The sequence below is a fragment of the Apus apus genome, chromosome 3, assembly GCF_020740795.1.
Source record: "Apus apus isolate bApuApu2 chromosome 3, bApuApu2.pri.cur, whole genome shotgun sequence".
Taxonomy (NCBI): domain Eukaryota; kingdom Metazoa; phylum Chordata; class Aves; order Apodiformes; family Apodidae; genus Apus; species Apus apus.
This window is the reverse complement of record NC_067284.1, coordinates 90,419,003-90,443,485: the sequence shown is the minus strand read 5'-3', so window position 1 is coordinate 90,443,485 and position 24,483 is coordinate 90,419,003. Positions and strand designations below refer to the sequence as shown.

Here is a 24,483-nt window from a genome sequence, read left to right as displayed (position 1 = left end):
AACAGGTGGCTGCCTCAGAAGTATAATATTCAGTAGTGGTGCAGAGAAAGGTGAAGCCCAGGCTGGAGTGAGCTGGTTATTGTTCGAGCCTAGCACAGCTGCCACCTTCCCAGTGACAGAGATGAGTGTAGTTTGTTGGAGGCTTTGGGAGCCTCTCTGACCATCTAGCACGCAGCAAAGCAGAACAACATTTCAGTGTTTTAAAATTTTTCTTTAAAAAAAAGTTTGTTAATACTTTGAAACTTATCCCTTTAAAATAAAGGTTACCGAGAACACTCTGGATGCAGCAAGTGTAGACCTGAGTGACACCAAGAGGCATGGCTAAGCTCAGCTTGGATTTGATGCAAGTGGGTGCACACTAACGGGTATCCAATGTCAGACCAGTAAAGAAGCATGACAACTGCAAAGAACAGTAAAAACTTATTCTTATCTTACTTCTGTATTAAGAAAAGTGGCCACATTTAGACTGGACTTAACAGACAATAGGCTAAAACTTAATAGCTTTTTTCTATAAGGAAAACAGGACCCACAGAGATCTGACCTGTAGGTTCAATGTTGGTACAGGATGGCAAGTTATAACAGTAAAATCTGGATTTCATCTATGATAATGCATACCAGAAGAAATACCTTGTTGAGTAAGTGAAAGTGAAAATGAGGCAGCATTGCTGAGATTAGGGAAAAAACTTTGTTTCTATTTGGCTCAGAAAAGCTCAAGGACCACCTCCAGGTCTCCCACTTGCTCATAAAAGCAAACTATCCTTCTGTTTATTTCGTTCAGAGACACAAGGAGAGTTTTATCTCCTTCTCTTGGATCAGTAGATACATTAATTATTTTTTTAAAGCACATAAAGGAATGTACAAATTCAGCAAGTCTTTGTCTGAACTGCAGCCTTACTACCCAGGAGTGATTTCAGCCATCTCAAGCCTATCACAGAAAAGACCAAGACCTGCTCAGAAAAAAAAGTTTCAGAAAATGTTGCCTTGACAGATTTTACAAATGAGAAATGTTAAAGCAACCATCTGCCAGGTATGTTGCTGAATGAACACTTGCCACCTAGTAAAAAAAAAAAAAAAAAAAAAAAAAATAGCAGCTGCATTTCCTCATTTCCTCCTATTGACAAAGCTGGTAAAACCCTGCTTCTCTCTGTCTCATGCACATCATATATACAGTCTGGCTGTGTTAATTGTTCTTATTTCCTTAGTTCCTGCATGCACTGTCTCTCTGTTAATGTTAGTTTTTCTGGGAAACACTTCTTTGCTATTTGACAAACACAGTTGCTTCTTGCTTGACCTGTGAGACTGAGCACCCAACATTTATCTTTCAGAGTGACCATTCCTGTTGCTTCTTAAACATTTCTATTTTCATTGCCATTGCCACCCTCCTCCAATAACCAAGGACAATCTAATCAAGGCAAATAACATAAAAATCGGCCAGTGATTATGTTTAGTGGCACAGGGTATTAAGCAAATGGTAACAATCACTCCCAAATGATGGGCAGGTGTCACTGTGTGCTGTCACCCAGTTTGCTAGAATGCTGCTAGATAACAGGGGCATTTGCTCTGTGCCAGCGTCTAGGGAAAGCTTTGCTGGGAATTATTGTTTATTGACAGCAGCTTTACCCCATGGATAACAACAGAATCTAGTGAGAGTTATCAGTTAGTGTCTCTGCTACTTGAAAATGTCTCAAGTAGGTCTGTGCAACTGTAGTTAACAGGAGAACACTGAGCTGGCTGGAGCAACTCCTGAAAAGTTTGGCCAAAAAGATTAGTGTTTGATGCACGGTGCAGATATTACCAAACAGGAACAGGCAACAGTCTCAGAAACAAGTCAGTCAGGGAAGGAGCTTTGCAAAAGATGGGCTGCTGTCGTACTCTAGTGGATGCTGAAGAATTTACCACCCATGATGGGTGATCTAGGTCCCGCTAAAACAGAATTTGGTGGGATCCGAAATACACATAGGAGCAGGTTCTTAGCTCCACGCACGGCAGGGCGTTGTGGTGGTAAACTTCCTCTGGGTTAACCCAGTTCTGATAATGGCTCAGATGTTTATCCAACCTCCTTTTATTTCTACAGGCTTTGATTTATTGTATTGACCACGCTACGTTTCTCCGTCGTGACACAAGCAAGGATGCTATTCAGCAATCCCGTCACTTCCAATGCCAAAACAGCGGTTCCTCACGGGTGTTGGAGGAAAGCTGGGGGATCTAATCCTGTTCTGTGCCCACCGGGCCCCCCCGGCTGGGCAGGGAGCGCAGGGTCCGGCCCCCGGGGCGGACGCGAGGGGGCAGCCTGGCGCCGCCGCTCCTGCCGCCCCGCATCCGGAGCTTCCGACAGAGACGGGCATTCCCGCGGGAAAACGGGCTTTTCGCCGCCCGGTTTCGTTCCGTGGGATTATGGCAGACGTCGCCGCGGGCCTCAGGGAGGGAACCTGAAAGTCAGATCTAGGCTGGAGGGCGGCACAGCACTGAATCGCAGGTAAAACGTGCAAGCACTCAAGGCTCTGTCTGTGTAAGCTCTCTGGCAGCTCCAGTAATGTTTCGACTAATTGCCAACGTTTCCTGCATCAGCAGGACCGGTCTTACTCATTTATGGGCGTCTGGAAGTGTGACTTCTGCTCTCAGTACACGTCAGAATAATCTGATCTGTAACTGCATCAGGCTGGCAACGTTTGTGATTACAGATTCTACCCAGAAAACAGCCCATCATGAAAAATTGCTACACCTATTTTAAGAGCATGGTATCTCGGAGAAATTTTTTTTGCTGTTGTTGTTTTAGAAATTGAGCTGCTTTTTTATAAAGAAACTTTTTTTTTTTTTTTAATAAATTTTAACAGCTCTTTTCAGTTACTAAAATGAAAACCCAGCCAAGCAGCAATAAAATAACAAAACAATCTGTCTTGGCAATGGATTTTTTGCTGAAAAAAATCTGCTTTGAATTTATACTGCCATGGTAATGGTCTCAATTTAATAAACTCTCCTTCTGATGCTGGAAGGCTGTGTGATACTTTCAGTATAAAAGGACCTTGTACAGAAAGATCATCCTATTTTTCTTTTCCCAGTTACATACCACCCAGATGAACACTGGATGGAGGAGAGTTACGGGGAAGGAAAGATTGCTAGATTGCTGGATTATAGCAACTGAGAGACAGAGGTATTTGACAGTAGAGGACAGATGAAGTATTGCAAGGCAATAATTTTGTATTTTTCTTATAAGGACCATAACAAGCAGAGGAAGACACACATTCGAAGTTGTGTATTGTAAATACTAAAATTGCTAATAAGCATCGCTCCAAGAAATGGGCAAATACCCAGGATATTAAGCTCATGCTCCTTCATTGGAAAGAAGCAGCTTTGAGCCTTTCAAGGGTGAAATACAGAAAACAGCCCAGACCATTCAAAAAGCTGTGGGGCCTGAACTCACTCCTGTGGGGTTACATGAAAGGAACAACACTAGCCAGTAATGCAGAGCCACCACTTCCCATGCTTGGGGCAAGCTGTTAGGTCTTCCTCCATTTCCTAGTCTGTAAAAACAGGAAAGCAACCCTTTCCTACATCCCTCATAACAGAGGGGATTGGTAAACTAGGAAAGCCCAAGAGGAGAGGTATTTCTTTAGCTCAATGAAGTCAACAATAAAGCTCCCACTGACTTCAGAGTGGTAAGGACTTCATGCCTGGGTTTTTCTTTTGAGTCTTATTCCTAACATCAAAACTTTCCTCTTAAGCCTTATCCTGTTTGGATGCAGTGCACTAAAGGGGAAGCAGCCTGAGCAAAAGCAGCTAGAGTAAAAAGGTATTTATCCTAGTGATGAGCCAAAGCAGTGTGTACATGCCCAAAACAGACGCTGTCTTCTGTCAGGAGAAAAACAGCTGCCCTGACAAGACCCGGAATAGGAAAGTTATGGTAACAGAGGCTGTGCAAGCACCAGTAGCCTGGCTTCTGCCTCGCTCCTTCTGTAAAGGCAGGGAGGAACAGGGAGGGAGGGAGAGAGAAAGAAAGGTAGGAAGAGAGGGAGGGAGGACTGCTTCCTAGGACATGCTCATTACTCATGGCTTTGAAATGCAATCCTACCTCAGGGGCAACAAAGTTGGCAGTGTAGCAGGGTGTCATGAGAAGCCCGTTCTCTGCTCTCAGTTGTTTGGCAAACCCGAAGTCACAGATCCTGATGGAGTCTGGGTTTCCTGACTCATCCATGTAGAGAATATTACTTGGCTTGAGATCTCGGTGCACAACCTTAACAAGAAAGAAGTGAATGAGGAGAGGAGGTCAGGGAGCATCCAGGCTTGGCTGCTACTTCTGGTCTGCTGGTTGAGGTAGGTCAAGAACTGAAGCAGAAAACATTTAAGTCTTGGAAAAAAGTTGCTTATAGGACTTGTCCAAACAAAAGAAAAAAAGAGACTAAAGTCTGCTAAAATCAGAAATACCAAGTTTTATGGCCTCTGCTGGTGTATTAAGATGGAGGCTGTGGCTCTAAAGGGAGACACTTTTCCTGAGAGTGTCAAGAGGGGGTCGCTGGACAAGCACCTTTGTGTCAGAGTCTCATGAAATTTAATGCTGAAAGGTGAAGAAATCCTGTCACAGGAGAAAAGTGTGTAAGAGTCTTCTTTTGACTGCCCATGTGAAGGGCTCACACCTGAAGGGAGGGCTTATTTTTTTTTTCCTTATTTCAAAATGTATTCACAAAAACCTTTTTTTGTAGGCACACAATTTCAAGTGGCTGCATGTTGTACCAGACATGCTGCACTTCGGTGGTGGGAAAACAGCCTTTACTTGTTCTTGCAAGACTAAAAAACGATCATGAAAACATAAAAGCCCAAGCACAAAATGCTTGTTTTAGCCATGAAACAGAAAAAGTGTCAAATATTTGACTCGTCATCCTAACTGCTTGTACCTGAGAAACAGAAAGGAGAGATTTTCAAAGTGCTATATGTAGAGAGCTTAGAATTTTAAAAGCCAGCTCTCTTAACAGCACGTCAGAAGCTTGTCCCATCAGCTGCTCAAACTGCCACTTCATTTGGAAAGATGAGCATTTGATTCTCCAGTTATCTGCTGATTCAACAACCCTATTTGAAATTCTGTTAAAAGATTAGGTACTGCAATAAATACTGTGATAAAAAAAATAAATCTCAATAAGGTACATGAACTTGAAAACCAGTGTAGTTTGGTAATGAAAATACCACTTCAACATACTGCAGTTCATTAGGGAAATGGCTAAAAGACCCAATTTCACAAACCAAATGTAACTATAAATACGGAGAAATGCAATTTTTTGGGAAAGAAACATATTTCCATTTCAGGTATTTGCTTTTTTTAAAGTCGGATTTTAAGGAGGTCGATTAGGATAGCCAAAAAAAGCAATGCTTACACCCTGAGAGTGCAGGTAGTCCACAGTCCTGGTGATGGTGCACAGCACAGCGCTGGCCTCCCGCTCGGAGAAACACTTCTGCCGAAGGATGCGGTCCAGGAGCTCACCTCCCCGCATCAGCTCCATCACCAGGTACACGTATTTCCCATCATCATAGACCTGGAAGAGTGACAGGAAAATATATGTTTTGGACCCATTAATTTGCTAAACGCTGGTCCTTTAATCAGTGTTGGCTTGCTTGTGTGAGATGCTGCAGGAAGAAAATGGCAGCTCATGTGCGGGAAATGGGCTTATTACCTAACAACAGAAAAGGCAACTTTATAAAATGAATTTATAATCATTTTTTTCTCACGTCTATATCAACTTGCTGATTTGTTCACACAAAAATATAGCTTTCCCGATCTGTTATCATGCCAGCAAAGTAGACCAAGCTGCTAAAAGCAGCACCACTTCACACAGCCTGAAATGTCTGATGGCTCTCACCCAAGCCTCCTTCTCAGTAGTGTTCTCTCTTTCCACTTCTACAGGGTAACATTTGCCGTTTCAAATATCAATATTTCCCTTTGACTCATGATCAGCTAAATGAGCTGTAGTATACTGTTGGCCAAGACCTGCTTCCAATGGTATCATATAGTTTATATTTGCAATGCTGGTAAATCCATACTTCTCTAAGATCTGAACCATGATGTACTGGCTACTGACATAAGCAGAATTTTGTTCTATAAACTCTGATCCAGTGTGGACAATCTGAGATGAAACTGCAGGCAGCATAAGTAAAACATCTGTAACTAAAGGTCATTACTTCACGTAAGCATAGCAAAGGCTATTCTTCATGGGAAATGCTGAAGAAAGATATCTTCATATCTTCTCAGGCTGCTTGAGTAGAAGGTAAATACTCCCTGGCATTAAAACACTAGTGGGGGAATAGAGTCAGTCATCTGATTGATGATGTCTTCTCCTATGAAGACAGGCTGAGAGAGTTGGGGTTGTTAAACCTGGAGAAAAGAAGGTTTCAGCGAGGCCTGACAGTGGCCTTCCAGTTCCTGAAGGGGCTACAAGAAAGCTGGGGAGAGACTTTTTGCAAGGGCATGTAGTGACAGGACGAGGGGAACAGTGTCAAACTGAAGGAGGGTAGATTTAGATTAGACATTAGGAAGAAATTCTTTAGTGTGAGGGTGTTGAGACACTGGAACTGGTTGCCCAGGGAAGTTGTGGATACCCCATCCCTGGAAGTGTTCAAGGCCAGGCTGGATGGGGCTTTCAGCAACCTGGTCTAGTGGGACATATTGCTACACATGAAGGGGGTTGGAACCAGATGATCTTTAAGGTCTCTTCCAACCCAAACCATTATATGATTCCATGAAACCCTAGGGACTTTTTAAACTCTCCTCTTCCCAAGTAGAGGCCTCAGGCTGCATGGGAACAGCTGCTGCTCATGAAAAAGCAGCACCCTGGCCAGCAGCACCACTATGTGGGCTTATCAGCTGGCTCCACAACATCCAGCTAGGGAGATCCCACTTCTGAAAACTGCTGCAAAACCAAACACATTTTGTTCTTCAGCAGCACTGTACGCCTTTGGTTTTATTTACACCTGGTTAGACAGTAATTAGAGAATGTATAACCTGACTGGTCTTTCCAGCTGCTATCCAATAATTTTTAAAGTCACATTTTTTGCCTTGATTTCAATGGGTCTGGTTTTAGCTCTGACCTTCAAGTAAAGAATTTTCTGGACATGGACTAGTAGGTGAGCCTGACTATAAGGTGAAGATAATTTTATGTCAAAGTGCTCAAAGGCTACTCACATCTTTCAGAGTAATGATGTTTGGATGCTGTCCATATCGCAAGAGGATCTCAATTTCTTCAGAGGGGTCTCTCTTGCTCTTATCAATAATCTGGAATAAATGAAGCACAGTATAGTAAGACACCAGCTAGAAGCACTAAGCACAAAACAAGCAATTTCTACACTTTAAACAAATTAATATTGAAAACTCTTCTATTAATCATTATTCCAGGAGAGGACAGCTTGAACCCTGTGCAAGTGGGAGCCATGCTGACTATATGCCAAAGCCAGATGGAGCAATAATCAGTTTAGATTCTGAAGTTGCAGGCCCTCTTTTTTTATGCCTGTAGTTTTGTTTGCCTGCAAATAATGGCAGTTACAATAAGTGCAATTTAGAAATCAAACAGCCTGGAGAGTTTTAAAATAATTATTATTTTAAAACAACTTATTTGACATTAAAAATAGCTATTAATCATATTGGCATGTTTGTATATCTGCTGATAAATTAATAGAAATTACTTATTGGATGGGGTTGTCAGAAATGAAAATATACAGACATTTACTGTCAGGGGAGATCTGAGTTGAAGCTATTGGTCATCACTTGGCTCTTTGGTCCATGCTGTTGTAAAGGACATGAGAGAGCTGGAGGTTGCATTTGGCCATGTAACCAAGCTCTGACCATTTTTTAAAAATTTTTTTTTTCTTCCCTGTATTTAGCATCTTTTGCCTTAACAGAGAGCACAGTGAGTCATGAAAACTTTTTAGTTTTATAGCAGCATGTCTCACCAAAACATGACACCTGCTGCTTAGAGAACATCACTTCATGGGAACCCTGCTGCTAGGATGGCACTGACTTCTCATCAATGTACCTGTTATCTGTGTTTTAGATGTTAATCAAAGAGCTTCAATAATTTGCCCAGTTGAGAGCATGGGTTAATGCTTCTCATTTCACAGATTTAAATATGAAACAAAAAATAGCTATAAAATAATCCAAGGGAGACCTCTGTATTTTGAAATCTCAAATGCAACTGCACAGGGAATGGCAACTCATTCTACTAGAAACTCATTAGAAGTACAGTATTTTGGCACAATTTCTTATTGCTAGGAAGAGCAGCAGTACTTTTGAATAACAGGTCTACTGAAGAGGAATAGGTGGCATTTTCAGAAAATCCTAATTCCATTGGCTTGCATTTCAAGGCTTCCAATCTTAAATGTAGTTAGTTCTCTCTGAGGACTAGGCACAGAGCACAGATTTAAAACAATGCTGTTTGCAGGGAAACAACTTTTTTTAAATCTCTTTTGTTACTGAGCATAAATGTCTGGCTGCTTTTGCATGCATTATTTATGGCTTAATTATGGCAATACACATTCAAGTACATGTCTAGAATTTTATGCATCAGTTATAATAGTGCATATTGAATATATATCAGAGGTTTTGTAGTCTTTGTGACTGGCTTGCATTCGCAGTGACAATAATGGGCAGTAGTTGTCCATGGTTGAGGTATGCATTTGAAGTAATATTAGTGATTTGATTCTGAATTAATAGCAGTGTGACAAGGGAAAGTGCAACAGAGGGCTGGCACGGGTAGATTACTGTTGTCAACATTTGAATAAATGAAGGAGAAACATCTAAAACAGGTGAGTGGAAAAATTCTACTAGCAATTTCTCCTTAGAATTATGTTGTTCTTCCAGTTTAGTTGAGACATTCTCAAAAAGCCTATGAAACCCTGATTGAATGACTTCTCATAATCATAACCATGGTGACTGAATGTGTCCCACTAAACCAATAACGCTTAACATATAAAAAGATCCTCAGGGCCACTTCTTTGTCTAAGATAATATAGCTCTTGTGGAGTTAATGGAGTTAATGCACACACATGTGCACCCGTTAGGATCTGCCTGCCTTCTACAAACCAGCAGAACTTAGAGCAGCAAGTATTACTATCACTGGGTGAAGTACTACTATCACTGTGGTACTGTAGCAAGCAATATATTCCAGATGCCTTTTCTGTCATGTTTTCCTGTGAAAGGAAATACCCAGAGCTGTGGAAAATTTTAAGCAACTATTAATAATCCAGGACTATACATGTATATATATGGCCTGAAAATAATCCAAACCAAAAATAGTCTCAACTATTGATACAGAACTCAACATAACCTGAAGCAGCCTGCTACTGATTTAGTAGCAACAGCAGTGGATTATATGTAATGCTTCTCATTCACAATATGCTATACAAACTGCACAACAGTCTCACTAAATATGCATGCCTTTTTGCTTTAATGTGTGCATAAGCTGTGATACAGTGATTAATTAGACAAGCTGCCCCAAACAGCACAACAAATCATTCTCAGAGCTGTGAAGGGGCCTGCCTAATTCCTCTCAGTCTCTGGGCGGTCTGGTTGGACATACCAGAACAATTTTTTTCCTTCATAGTGAGATATTGTCATCCTGACAGTGCTTGTGACTTACACATGGCCCACGACTGATAAAGCAGCAAAGGAAATGGCTGCTGCAACTTTAGCTGAAATTTCTCTTGGGTTCAGATAGGCTGCAGTACACACAGTTTCTTTATTCGCATGCTGCAATGGCCACAGCAGGTCCTTAAATATGTCCCAGTGCTCCACCATGATACCCATGATACTTCTGACCTTCCTCTTCAGAAAGTGTTGTGGTGTGTTGTTAAGCCCACACCAGACTTTCCAAAGAGGGAAGCTGCCATGTCAGAGTGGTTCGGCCAGTGATCACTGCCTCCTTTTACACCTGGAGGTGTCTGCATCATGACGTGAGGTATTACACCCAACTCAAGTGCCAAAAGGAGCTGCAGTAAAATGCAGGCCCAGTCCTCTCTTATCGTACACAGAAGCTTGTGCTCCCCAGCAAAAGCACGTGGCTTCTGCCATATTTGTGCAGTCACCACTTTTTTCTCTATAAAGCAACACCTAGGCTGCTGGGCAGAGAGTCCAAAATCACCGTGAGCACATCACCCACAATCCTACATGCCTATCTACACACACATCCTCCTTCCTGGGAGGAATATTCCAAGCTATATGAAGCAGCCTCGACCATAATTTGCAAAGTGTTCACTAAGTCAAGACTTGGCAATTGCCAGAAAAGGTGAGGAAGGCATTACAAAGTCTAAGCGTAGTTGTGCTCTGCCTTCTGGAAATAAACCATGCAGTTCTGCTTGCTAGTCCTCTCCAGAGAGGACCTGGGGAGCATCTGGTGGTGCCTGGGGGCTGTGTTCCCACAGCACTGAACTCTGCTGCCCCCCTGGGCTGTCTCAGGGTGGGGACATGAATGTTCTTTCCAAGGGACTTTGGTCAGTGGTGAACCACTACCATGACACCCATACCAGGAAGTTGGCTTTCAGTTTCTGTGTTACTGTTCCCTCCTCCTGCTCCTGCTTTGGAGTTAATTAGATCAGCTTTACTGTCAGTCCATCTCTGCAGATGAAGAGGTTTTTTAGTTTTGTCCACTGAATTCAACCAGTGCAGATTGTGTAGACCAGGCAACAGTGTATGTGGTACTTCACACCCAACCAATGTAGCAGTTAGTTATCGCCCTCAAACTAATTTTAATACATCTCTCAGAGCTGTGCTTTTAGGCTTCCCAGAGAGACCCAGAGGGGCAGCCCAATGTTGGCTACTCTGCTCTTAATAAGGACCAAAGACTATTTTTTCCTACTTAGATACTGGAAGCTGCAATGCTACAAAGAGAAAAACATTACAGATACGGATGAAGGGTCTACTGTGCTCTCATCTGACTTCCTACATGAGACTGTGCATGGCCATGGCATGTGACAGAGCGTCTGCTCTTGTTCAGAATGATTATTAATCTGATTTTTTTTATTGCCATCTAGTAGCTCTCAAGCTCTACTGTTGGATGCTGGCAAGCTAAATAGGTATGTTTGAATTTTACATAGGCAATGACACCTGTAAGCCCCAGTTAAAACCTGAGCAAAACTATGTAACTTCTAAATATTTCTTGTGGTAACAAAGAGCATTTGCCACTGTGATCACTCTTTTACTCTGAGACATTGTGTTTTACATGCAGAAAGTCTCTTTTCTGTTCCTCTCTGTGACAACCCATGAACCTTCTGCAGCTCTTCCTGTGCAAGGAATGCTGTCTTTTTTTTAGGAAATTCATTGTGATTTGAACACAACTAAAATATTAAAAAAACACCCTCTGTTACAGAATTGAGAGAATATTTTCTCTGCTACCAGTCCTGAGGTTTTGATGCTATTTTTCTCTTTCTCTCTGTAGATGTGTGGTGAAGATCACCAACTCAGAAAGCCATCATAATGTGTAAATAACTTTACTGAAAATGTTACAAGAGCTCTATTTTACTTTGGCAGAGAGGAGCTATGGAGCACAGGGGTCCTTCAGAAAGACAAGAAACTGAGCTGTACATCAAATGGACTTTTCTCTATGTATTGGACACCCAGGGATTGCTTAGAAACTCATCTTTACTAAACAGTAGATATAACAATCCCAGAGTAAAATGGGCTCAGCAGATGCCATAGCATCTCTTGTACTAACAGGGGATTTGTTTGTTCTTTGACTATCACATCCTTTGTGCATTTCACTGACCAGCTGAAAGAAAAGGCACGTTTCCGGCAGTGGAATTTAGGGTAAGAACTTTATGATATTTTAAAATTAGTTGAGCTCCAACAGAGGACAATACTGAACTCTTTCAAGGAAGAAAGGTTCCGTAGAGAACACTTAGAACACTTTCAAAATCCTAAGTAAGATGTCCGGCCAGTTTTTACAAGTCCTTCTACAAGCCTTCTGCATGGAAAAAAATTCACCTGTTCCTCCCTTTCTAATGGGTTTTCCATGTCTTCAGTCTTGCCAGAGTGGACTGATGAGTATAAAAAAGATTCCTGTGTGGGTAAAGCCTTGCTGAAATTGATAAATCAACTATATAGACAGTGTATATTTATATTTGCTTGTGGCAGTTTTGTGAGGGCATTTGCATGCCTCCAACTGTGTAGATAAATTTATTCTTCTGGATCTAGTTATACCATTAGCAGATGTAACTGTCCTCAGCTGTTTGATAGAACCCACCAGCTTGGATGCAGAGACTTCCACAGCCTTGCCAAAGAAATGGTATGTATGAGCACTCTCCAATTTGCTCTGGGCAGAATTAGCCCTCTTAATAAAAACTGCCTTTTCAAACAGACAAAATTAACCTGGGTGACCCTGTGTGAGGAGGACAGCCATCTCTCTCACATGGATTTCTCCATCACTACAGTTGTGAAACTGGAAAAAGGCAAGAGGTAGGAGGTGACAATTTAACTGCCTTTGCTGTCTGGAAAATGAACAGCCTAAAAGAAAGGGCGAGAGAATTCAGCAGAGTGAGAAAGAAGACAGAAAAGAAACATGAAATGCACTGATGGGAAGAGCAGTGGTATGGACGTAAGGAGAAAGGATGGGGCTCTGGCCAGGCTAAAGCTGAAGCTAGCAGTGAGGAAACTGCTCTTGACTGCTGAGGAGAAAGGACTTTGTGCATCTTTAATGAACAAACAAGACTGCCTTAAAACATTTGCTTGACTCCAACTTGATTTATCTCCTCAAGTGACACAGGATGCAAAAGCACATCTAATCATGTCAATCAAAATGGGTCCTGGTGGCCATCTCCTTTCTTGGGGAAGGTAAATGCACATAATACCAGCACTGTACTTTAAGCCTTAATACTGTGGTGTATGGCACTATGGTGTATGTCTACATGGATATGGACTATCACGGACTACAGCAAAAATGCTCCCTTTATTGTAGTGGATTTATTCCACAACATGAACCACAAACACTGGGAAGCATTAAAAGTACACCCTGCAGTGCAGGCATAAGAAGCAGCCTGGGGGGCTTTGAGGAGCTTTGGTGGGTTGTGCTGCAGGGGCATAAGGCAGAGCTCTCCTTGGTGCCCTTTTTTCCCCCAGCCCCAAATGGAACCAGCATCTGCTTCTTCTTCAGCTGCTCCAAGTGACTTTTCCTGGCAGCTAGAAGTGAGATACAAGGTTGTGAACTGAGGCAGCTGAGCCACAGGTACAGTCCTAATCTGCTGCTCTGGCTACAGCAACTGAAAGTCCAGCAGAAATTCAGGACAGACAGCTGGGCACTGCAGTACCCTGAACAGCCACAGCTGAGGCTGCCAGTGTGTTAGCCAGCAGGACTACCTAAAGCTCCTTTTAACCAGCACCAGGGACCTTATGATGGCCTTGTGGAAAAAAGCATGGAGGAGAGAGGGAGCTTTATGCCCTTCTTAAAGATGCTTTATTCTCTATTACATACTTAAAGTTTTTTCTAAAGGCTGTTTGGAGGATAAACATGATTTAATCACATTAAAGAAGAGATTAATGTAACATGGTCTGATGTGGCACTCCCTGTAGAAATCTTTTCCTTTTCTGGATAGGGAACGATTAGCAAAGGGAGAACTATTTTTGTGTCTCTTTTCACATTATATCTACACAATATCCATGACACATTTGAAAATTCAAGGCTCCACTGGTGCAACTGACCATAGGTGGCATTTGCATCCCCTCTGAAGAAAGGAGGTGCAACAGCATGCAGAGTTTTTAACCTCACAGTTTCATCTACAATATTAATTCTAATGGAAGTGTCACAGAGATAGAGTTCCACAGTTCTGTGCTGCTGGAAAATGTACAGGTTTCCATTTCAGTAATATTTCCTTCTAAAAATAAGCCCTATTATGCCAAGCATCTGTTTTAATTTTGTTCCTTTTTTGATGTCAAATTACTCAAGCTGGATGAAAATCACTGCAGAAAAGGCTAACATTATTTAAAAGGACACAGTTTAATTTTACACTTAAGATGTCTCCAAGGAGAACTGTTCCAAGCCTAATAGTTTCTAAGGGACTACTTGCTGTGCTATTAGTTTTGATTAGCTCCAGAGATTCATTCTCCCCATCAATGCTTAAATCTTTCAGAAAAATATAGGAATGAATATTAAAAGAAACAGGCCTAATTAGCAATACTTGTCTGAAAGATGCACTGGCCATCAGATCAAGATGTGTGAGTGAAACATTAAACTTTCGGCACACAGAACATTCCCACTTGCTGCAACTGTTTGCCAACTTAGCTCTCCTAAGCTGTCAACTGGTACTGTAGTACTTGTAAATTAGCATTTATACAGTAGAAACCATTTCCTAAGCAAGGCACAAACATCCGAAAATTTGTTCCAAAAGCATCTGTGAAACATAAAAGCTCATTTTAGAGAAAGGTCTTCAGTTTTGGAGGCAGAATGGCTTGGTGGGGAAGGCTCTGGACTGTGTTTTAGTCTGCTCTGCTCAGCGCTAGCACATGTCCTTGGATCAGACTGACGAGTTTTCAGTCCGTAAAACGACTGCAATGCTACACCCCCCTTCTTTTACAAAAAGCTTCAGAGATGGAAACCAGTAGATCATATTCAGATCTTATAAAGGGGGAAAACTGTTACATCAGTATGGAAGACAAATACAAGTAACACAGTTTAAATGGCCCCAAAAGAGAAATAAAACCAAAAAGGAGCAAATTCTGTCCAACATACTTAGGTATTTGGCAAGCAAGCTAGAAAATAGAAACATGATACTACTAAGCTGTAGGAAAACTGCTGTCTGATACTAAGCCTCAGAAAAGATCTAGTTAATCATGAGAATTACCATAATCTCTCAGTCTTCAGGAGCTCAGCCATGCCAAGGAGAGAGGCACTGTGAGATTCCTGACCAAATGGGAGAGAAGCTGCATGAATCCTTACACCAGAGAGGACATACATCCACCGCACATCCAAGATTTGCTCTGAAGCTGAGTTTAGGATGTGGTTTGCATACATTTATGTATTTTTTGCTAATTTCTTAAGTCTTGAGCAGCACCTTGATCCCATTTAGCCAAAAAGCCACCACTCAGCATCAGCTCTCCCTGCTACAGAAAAGCTTGCTGCTTGTAGAAGTGCCCAGGGCACTCACAGAAGCACAGAATCCTCATGGTTGAAAAGGACCCCTGAGTCCAACCATTAACAGAAACAAACTAACAAACAAAAACCTCCAAACAACCAGAAGCAATCATACACACACCACCAAAAAACACCAATAAACCCCTCCACAACCTTTGCCAGTAGAGCATGTCCTGAAGTGCCACATCTACACATTTCTTGAATACCTCCAAGGATGGTGACTCAACCACCTCCCTGGGCAGATGCTCCAGTGCCTGATGACTCTTTCAGTATAAAAATTCTTCCTAATAACCAATCTGAACCTTCTCTGAAACTTCAGATCATTTCCTCTGGTCCTGTCATTATTCACTTGGGAGAAGAGGCCAACACCCACCTCACTACAACCTCCTTTCAGGTAGTTGTAGAGGGCAATGAGATCTCCCCTCAGCCTCCTCTTTTCCAAACTAAACATCCCCAGTTCCCTCAGCTGCTCCTCATATGACTTGTTCTCTAGACCCTTGACCAGCTTGGTAGCTCTCCTCTGGACACTCTCCAGCACCTCAATGTCCTTCTTCTAGTGAGGGGCCCAGAACACGGTACTAGAGGTGCAGCCTCACCAGTGCCGAGTAATCCTGGCTTTATGCCCTGCCTTCTTCTCCCAAGTCCTTCTAGCGAAGCCCGGCACTATACTAAAGCTGTAGCAGTCTATTTGAGCAGTGTCTCCTTGGAGAACTGACCTGTTTCCATCGGGAGAGTACCTGGCAGAAGTCTGAACACACTCAAATAAAAACAATAGAAAAGCGAGATTTGTCGAAGTTTTGCAGATATTTGTCTAAACCCAAATCTTAAAAAAATGAAGACAGCATATGAAATATGCTGCGCTGCCTTCTGCTGTGGTGAGTAAAATTGTACACAGTGGCCCTGGTCCAGCATGGAATTCAGGCTCTTTATTAAAGTTGGTCAAAACAGAAAAACCAAGAAAGCCTTCGGAAATACTCTCACAGATCAGACTTAAGATTCTCATAGACAATTTTTTCCACCACTCCTTTGCAACTTCATCTGTTTTACGGCAAATAATTTTCTCTTTCCATCGTATCTAAAAGACACCCATCCATGCTGTTTGTAATCCCTCTTACTGTATCCACCATGGATCCTAAATGTAGTCTAGGGCTCATCATGTCTTCTTTGCAGTGCTCTGGAAAACAGCCTTCCCTATGCAAATCCTAAACAGCACAGGGATTTGTGCCTAAACCTGTTCTGAAGCCTGTATCTCCTCCATGGAATCCTACAGCCTACTGAATCTGGTGCCACACTACCAGCATCCGTATCTTTCAGACAATGAAAAACATCTTTTACTGAAGTGTCTGGACAACAGGATTTCCTAAATCCCAGCTTTATAAACCACATTTCATATTAGAACATGATAAATGTTCTCTGTAGTCTATCAAGGTAAGAAGGGGTCTTACACCTTTGACCCTGCATTTTGTAAGGCTACATTTCCATCAATATGACAGACCCAACTTCTTTCTGTGTTAAGGGGAGGATGTCTAGGTCACCTCCTTGAAAAGTCTGTTTTACCAACTGCTCTCACCATCAGACTTTTTTTTTTTTCCAAAATTCCCTTTTTTAGCTTACAGACATTCTGTCTTGTCTTGCTGTCTTTAGCAGCCAAATGGTTGTCATCCATCATTTATATCACCTTAGAGATATTTATAGATATTTATTGCATCCTACTAAACTCCTGTCTTACATCATATATAGCTCTCTTGACATAGTTTGCCCTGTAAATCTTGCATATTTTCTGCTATAGATTTCCTCTAATTTTTTTAATATATATTCTACCTTAGACCATGGATACAAAATTAGCACATGATCCCAAAGGATTTAGTAGCCCTACCCAGGTACTGTGGGCAAAACACACTTACATGCAACCATGTTGGTAAGACAGAAATCTATATATTTGTTTTTGAATATAATTAATAAAACTTTAACTACACTAGCAACATACTTATGCAAAGACTGCCTGATGCTGGTGTTCAAATCTTTGTATTGCCATCCTGTTAGTTACTTGAGTAAACTGAACAGCTTCATCACATATCATTCAGGGAATGAAAGCAAACAGATATGAAAGTATTCAGGGAGAATGCAGTCAGAGATATTTTCTCAATAAAATATTGGAAAATATCTAAAGTATCTTTCAGAATCATCAGTATGATCTTGCAGAGGCAAGAGAAATTATTCATTGATAATTTGATAAGCCCTCTTGGAGAAGAGCAAGGACAGTTAGAGGCTTATGGAAGCACAGTTAACACTTCCATTTCCCTTCAGTTGGATAACAGGGTTTTTAATTAGGTCTTTTTACATCTTTTTACATTCAGCTTGATGCCATATCCCCTCTCACTTCCTGGAGTGTGAGGTCTGATAGACCCATCCTGTCATCCATACAAACCTTACTGTGACAGCCATCCAGCAAAGTCAAGACAAGTCTGCATGACTGGGGATCCAATGAGACCCAAGACAGGACCTCAGCATCTGATCCCTACTCACTGAGCCCATCTTCTCCCTTTTACTGTTAGAGAGTCCTGTTACTGCTCACCTCCAGCAGCAGGTAACTGCTAAATTTCAAAGCTAAACTTACAGGGAATGCATTTACCAGTGGCTCTGACCTAGAGACCTCTGCACACACTCTGGGGTCTGACCCCTGTACCATCTTCAGGCAGAGGGAGAAAAGGTTGGAGGAGCAGTGGATGAGTATTGGCTGGTGTTGACAATCTGGCAGACTCAGGGCAAAGAAATCTGAGGTTATCCAACAAACTTCCCAATGACTTGCCTATTAAAATACTGATACATTTATCCATGTTCCACCAGACACAAGGTGACTCCAAGACAGAAAAAAATAGTCACAAAACCTCTCCTGAAAATTTCACAGACTTTCACTTTAGATGAAAGTCACTTTAGATGAAAGTCACTTCAGTGACTTTCTATAGTTACAGAGGAGCGAATCTAAGCAAATCTCTCTAGGTTGACAAACTCCTTAACTGTCAAGGAGATTTTATAACTTTTGAACTCTTTTTTTTTCCTTCTCCCCCCCCCCCCTCCTTTTCCTGTTTCAATAAATAAGCCTACATGTGTTCAGGAGTCCTATTTTCTTTAAAATAATTGCAACAGAGTGCATCATTCTGCAGTCCATCTTAGAAGACTTCCTTTTTTTTATTATTCACTCTTTCTGCATTCAGCACTAAACTACTGACATAACCATGATATAGTTATGGACAAAAATGTTGTACAGCCAACTAAATACCACTATGTACCTTCCTGCCTTCAGATTAGCATGATACCGTATCTACTTAAACCAACTACCTAAAAACAACCAAACCAAGACTGTGAACATCAATGGGCGAGGAAAACGAAGTTTAAAGAAATTATGAAACAAATATGGAATTTGGACTGATTTTGGTGACTATGTCACTCACTGTTACTAGCAAACAGAAGCATGTAGCATGTCTGATTATAGAGGCCTGCTAAAAACAGCTCTCACAGGTTACTCTCTTCTACTTATTGACAGCATGTTGACAACACTTCTCTGCTGGAATTGCATTTTTTGGGCTAATTAAAATGCACCTTCTCCCCAGTCTGCACATATCAAAATATGCTGAGATAGATGTACTTTAGTGCTTTGTAATTACCAGAATTATATATTAACTGTAGGATTTACTAGGAGTCTGGCATAAACTAACCTTTATCCCAAAGGCAGACACAGACTGCGAAATTGGGCTTAGCCCAGAGCTGTGGAAAATTTGGAGCCAAATAGCTGCTTAGCACATTACAGAGATAGGAAAAAGTAATTAAATTCACATGTTTCAAGATTGAAATTCCACTGTACTATTGGCATCTATAAAATTGGACCTGTCATTTGTGTCTATCTCTACTGTATCTTTTTCTTCTTCAAGAGAGGGAGAAATGTATACCCTGTTTTTTTACCCAGTTGTCCACCCTAGCTCTAACAGCATGGAAGAACTAAAAATCCGTAAGACTTTACCAGTTGGGTATTCTTTTGAACCAGAGAAGAAAGCAACTGTCACCAAGCTGTTGAAGCTAGCACTTGTGCCCCTCACCACTGCAACATTTGGAGCGGTTACTGCATTGGAGGTAGAATAGGCAATAGCAGCAGCAGTTTCTACTTGGCTACTAACCACTAGCAATCTCTCCAGGGAGTAAGGAGTCAATCTAAATAAAGAAATCTTTAGAAAAAGGGGGATGCAGTCAGGTACTTTGCAAACTTACTTAATCTGGCCTTGGTAAGAAGCACATATGAAAATCCAGCTTGAAAGCTACACTACAAGGAGGGATCCAAGCTTGAAACCAGTGCAATGGCTTTAAGAAAAACCTGGAATATGCTAATTGCATCAAATCCCTGGCAGGTTTTGAAAAACCTGCTTCACCAAGAGCTCTGAACTGTAGCATTTCATTTGTTTTCCAAATGAGAGCTATTAATCTCTTTAGGCCTCCGTTACAGACTTTCTTCCATCCACAAAAATCCCTTCCATTTGCTCTAGCATCATTTTTCTACTTAGTTGAATTATTTTCTCTAGATACTGATGTGACTGAAATAGTTTGATCTAATTTTCCTTTGCTTCTGACCTCACTGCTACATTTATACCCATGTGAAGCTTGTAACTGTGATTGACAATGCCAGTTCCTTTTGCTATTAAAAATCATCATGCCTTCTGTACTCAGGATGATCAATATTCTAGCAAAAGAATCTGAAATATGTTAGAGGTGTGTTAGAGGAGAAACACTCTTTTTTCCCCATCTCTTCTTCCTACTAGAGTCTTATAAAGCATCCAATAGAATGAAAAATATACTTCTATTTTGTAACTTTATACTTTTTTTCACTTGGGAATGAGATGGAAAGAAAGTCTAAGAGTAAAATTTTAAAAGTACCTCAGAGTATGTACATGCAGTAGAATATAACAGAAAGACTTGCTAAACCAACATCTACCTGCAGTGACGCAGGGGGGTGGGTGCTAGATTCAGGGCAGACTCAGTTTGCAGGAAATCTGGCTGTCTCCAGAGTTTTCTGTTGCACGGTATTGAAACACTGTCAGAAGAGGAGATATAAGTCTGAATTCTTTAATATATCATTTAGGAGCCTGAAGGCATGTCTAAAATAGATTTAGAATTTATTATTAGCATTTAATTTGTACAGATTACATGGAAGAAGAGGGAATAGGTTGCAAGAAAATTCTCTTTTTCTGCAAGTTCTGTGATTGGATTTATAAAGGCAACTACAAACTTACAGGTGCAGAGGGGCCTAAGGGGTGCTTCCAAAAACACCTCAGTGAGTGACATGCCTGGTATCACTGAACTCTGAAACAAGCACTCTGTTCAAGTGCTTTTACAACACCAGCCAGGAACTCCTTTGCACTGCTAGAGATCTAGTCAGCTCTATAAGATGGCAATTAGTTGCAGATGGCCAGCAAAAAGAAAAGAGATTAAATGCTTTGCATTTTCCTAAGTATATTCTGCTTCTGGGCTAGGGAAGTTGTTGTTTCTCGGTGTGGATTTTCCAGCTGTAGCTCTGATTCAAGTTACTCTGGCTCAGTACTCTCCTGTCTCAGTAAGGCACTACACAGCAATAGCAAATACGGTCTGGAGAGTGGCAGACTCCATGGAGGGATTATTTACCCAGGGATATGTTGTGTGTCTTCCCATGGTGATGCCACTACATCATTTCCTTACATGCTTCGCTATCACCAGCTTCCCCTGGGGAGCTGGGATGACGCTCTCTGACGTGTTGGCAGTTCATCTTAAAGATGGGAACTTCTAATGAGGTGGCGCCAGGCAGATGAGGTTGCTGCCTATCACACAAACTATCACTGCAGAGATTTTTTCCTGTGATTATTATGTATTAGGGAGCATTGAGAAAATTGTACCTATTGAAAGAAATCCAGAGTCTAATTACAGTGATTTTTATGCAGAGAGTTACGGGATGCATGTCAAAAGGACTGATACGTAATTATGATAATGTCAGTTGCAACTCCTTTGTTGTCTAATTACTTGACATGGGTGGCATTGTTGAATCTTTATGAAAGCGATCTACTTTGATAACAAAATTATATTCTTAATACGAAATAAAAATAAAATTGAAAGGAAAGTAAAATGAAGATATTGGTTGGAATAACAATCTAAGAGGCAGCACTGAATGTGCTGGAAAGACAGTACAAACTGAAACCCAACTGCCATCTCCAACCCCAAATTTATGCTACACGTTTGACTCACACTGTGTCAGAAACTGAGACACTGTGTGCACTGTGTGCACTGTGTGCACTGTGTGCCTAAACTGCTAGTCAAAATCATGACATATTGACGCAGCAAGAAAAGAGTCAGAAGGATTGTAGGAAAAAAGGAATAAAAAGGGGAAAGATTACTAAAATGGGAATGAGTGTAAACCTAGCATCCAGTTAAATTCTTCTGGAGTTTTGAGTGTCTCCACATGTTGAGGTTGCTCTGGATCCTTTGAGGTACTCCAAACCCCCAGCTGCTGGGTAGGTACTAGACCCTCTTGGATTCAGGAATCTTTGAGGATTGAGGTCTTTCTATTTTGGTTTCATGCTGGCTGTGTTACACTGAAAAAGCTATCAGCAATACTTGTTATAAATAAAGCATTTAACATACATTTTGTTAATCACAGATGTAATTTAATTACACGAACCCGTACCTACTGTAACATAATGCCATCTGTGGACAAATGACCTGGTCATCAGAAAAATCTAATTTTTCCATTCAGTAGAAATTAAAATCCTACCATATTCATGCTCAAGCCCACAGACCTGCTGGTAGGTCCGTGCTCCTTATGACGGTGTAGCCTAAAAAAAAATCAACCTTTACTTGAACAGTGACATCAACAGATTGTCAGTTACTGGTTGCTTCCAGATTTTTGTGGCCACCACACAGAGAGACACCAAAACTTTCATGGACTTTCATGCATACTGCATTATCATCAGTCTTGTACTGGAAAATAAGACTGAATAAAAAAATTAACATTATTCTGTTGACTGCCTGCAGATCTTTTATGTCATGGACTGCAGTTCATATCACTTTTTTAAGCTCTCATAATCTCATTTAATAGCAAAGACAAAATCTAATTTATAAGCTAAGTTTACATATATTTTCTAAAATTTTAAAATAAGAAAAGTAGAGCAGTAATTGGCTAGACTCCTTAATTTACTGGTAAATACATTTATATATGTGCTGATTTCAGGGAGCTGCTTCTTGTCTTATGCTCACATAAGCAATCTGATCCTATGAGATCATGCAGAATGAAAGGAACTGACTTAATTGTCCCTGCTTTTTCAAATTCTTTATAGCAATTCCTCATTTAATCCCATCTCGTCCATTTCTTTTTGGTACAAAAACAAAAACATGAAGTAGTTTTCTAACATATGAGTGTTTTAATTGCAACAACTTTTTCTTAAGGAAAATTAATGTTTGGAACTCTTCCTCTGAGCTGTAATTTCACAACCACTTGCCACATACACTGATCTGTTCAGCACGCTGTAATAGGTGCATACTGTTTATTCAATAGCATTTAATAGAGATTGTGACTTAGTCCTCTGAGCATGACTTTCCAAAGCAGTTCTACTGAAGTTCTTCCCTATCAGAAAATGTTCCCTTGTACTAACATCTGAGCAGCTTCCTGGCCTCTGTGGCTGATGTGACTGTTTTATGTAGTGTTGCTGGACCAAGTTTGAAGTTAATTGACTGTTCTTTCAAATCCAACTAAGTTCCACTGAATTATTATTTTAAATCTCTGCTGAAGATTGCCTTTTGCTCCTTTGTGTAGCATGTTGGTGTTGAATATCAAGCAGACAAAAGGAAATCTGAGTTTTTGAAGGTGAACATGATTTTCACTGACAAATCTAATTACAGTAAAAAATGTAACTAAGTAAACTTGAGAAAGAAGAATAAAATGCTATTTTGAATTTGCAATAATTTTATATGTTGTTTTGTTTATTTATGATGATTCAGTGTAGGCTCTGCTCAAAATCTTATGTCACTTTCAAGGAGCACAGCTGAAATGACAGGATTTCCATGCAAGTCTGTGAGGTTTTTTTCCATCCTGGAATTTTACTTTATGAGATCAAGGCATGAGAAATAATATAAGGCTTACCATGAAACGTGTCATCTTCCAAAAGAAAAAAAACAAACAACAAAAACAAAATAAACCACATCTGCCAACAAGAAATAAGCAAACAAAATACCCACTGACTGCACTGCTGTCCAGGCTGGCAGAGCAGTCTCAACTACATTTCTGGCATCCAGCAGAAGGCCTTCTTACCTTCACTGCAAACTCTGTTTCTGTAGCTTTATGAACACATCTCTTGCACACTGAATAGGAGCCAATTCCTATGTCCTCCTTGATCTCATACCCATCTGTAAAGTGAATGTTGTTCCCATGTAACTGCTATAGGAAAAGAAAAAAAGAAACAAGGTAGTCAGGACAGGGGTATGTAAAAGTAAGGGCTAGCCTCATCTGAATAAAAATTCACAGGAAACTGTGGGCCCAAATCCTCTGGTAAACCCACATATTTTGACAATATAAGCTTGTTTCTAATTACTGAGAGGTCCGATAACTTGAAAATTACAAATAGCTGCACAGTCTTCAAAACTGATACCCCACATATGGGGTGTGCCTCCAGATCACTGGAGGTCTTGTCCAGGATACGTTTAATTATTATTTCTGTGTGAGATAAAAGTCACTATTTTAGGCCAACCTAATTTAAGAAAATATATTACTAGTGAAATTAGTAGGAAAATACTTTAAAAATTCTCATTTTATTTATTGAAGGGTGAAGAATGAACTATGGCATCATTAGTTCTTATGTCCTTTGGACAATGTCTGGGCAGGTGAATTGGTTAGATGGTGAAACCCAAATCTGAGGCCTTGCTGCAAATCCCATCCCTGGTCTCAAGAAATCACCTTCAGCTCTAAATCACTCTAGAATCTTCTGTCTAAAAATGTAACCTCATAGGGCAGTCCACACAGAATCTTCTAAATTATAAGACATGTATGTGCTACCATTCAATACATTTTTATAAAGCAAACCAAATGAATACATATAAAATTTCTGGGATGTAATTGCTTGGGTAACATTTAATTTGCTGTTGCATACAAGAATCTTTAAGAATATGACACTGTAAATTACACAGAATCACAGAATGTTTGGAGTTGGAAGGGACCTTAAATATTAAAATAGGGATGAAAACTATGAAAACCTATGAAAACCACAGGCAGGGGCTATCCCCTTGAGGCACATATCCTTCTGGCTGGGGAAAGGAGGATGTCATCCTGTGGGAAAATTTGCTGCACCTTTGAGCAGCCCAGTTCTTTCTCCTGATTCACAGTATT

General features: G+C 40.8%; 1 protein-coding gene across 3 annotated transcripts in view; it reads right to left on the bottom strand.

Moving 5' to 3' along the window:
- The window catches only part of RPS6KA2 (ribosomal protein S6 kinase A2), a 263,758-nt gene that overhangs the window by 6,736 nt on the left and 232,539 nt on the right, over nucleotides 1-24,483 (bottom strand). For all 3 annotated transcript variants that reach the window (XM_051614751.1, XM_051614750.1, XM_051614752.1), the window contains 4 exons: nucleotides 23,413-23,538; nucleotides 7,166-7,255; nucleotides 5,364-5,522; nucleotides 4,070-4,231 (listed from right to left, as the gene is read on the bottom strand). In XM_051614751.1, coding sequence (XP_051470711.1) covers nucleotides 4,070-4,231; nucleotides 5,364-5,522; nucleotides 7,166-7,255; nucleotides 23,413-23,538 — 537 coding nt within the window. The remainder of the gene's footprint in view (nucleotides 1-4,069; nucleotides 4,232-5,363; nucleotides 5,523-7,165; nucleotides 7,256-23,412; nucleotides 23,539-24,483) is intronic.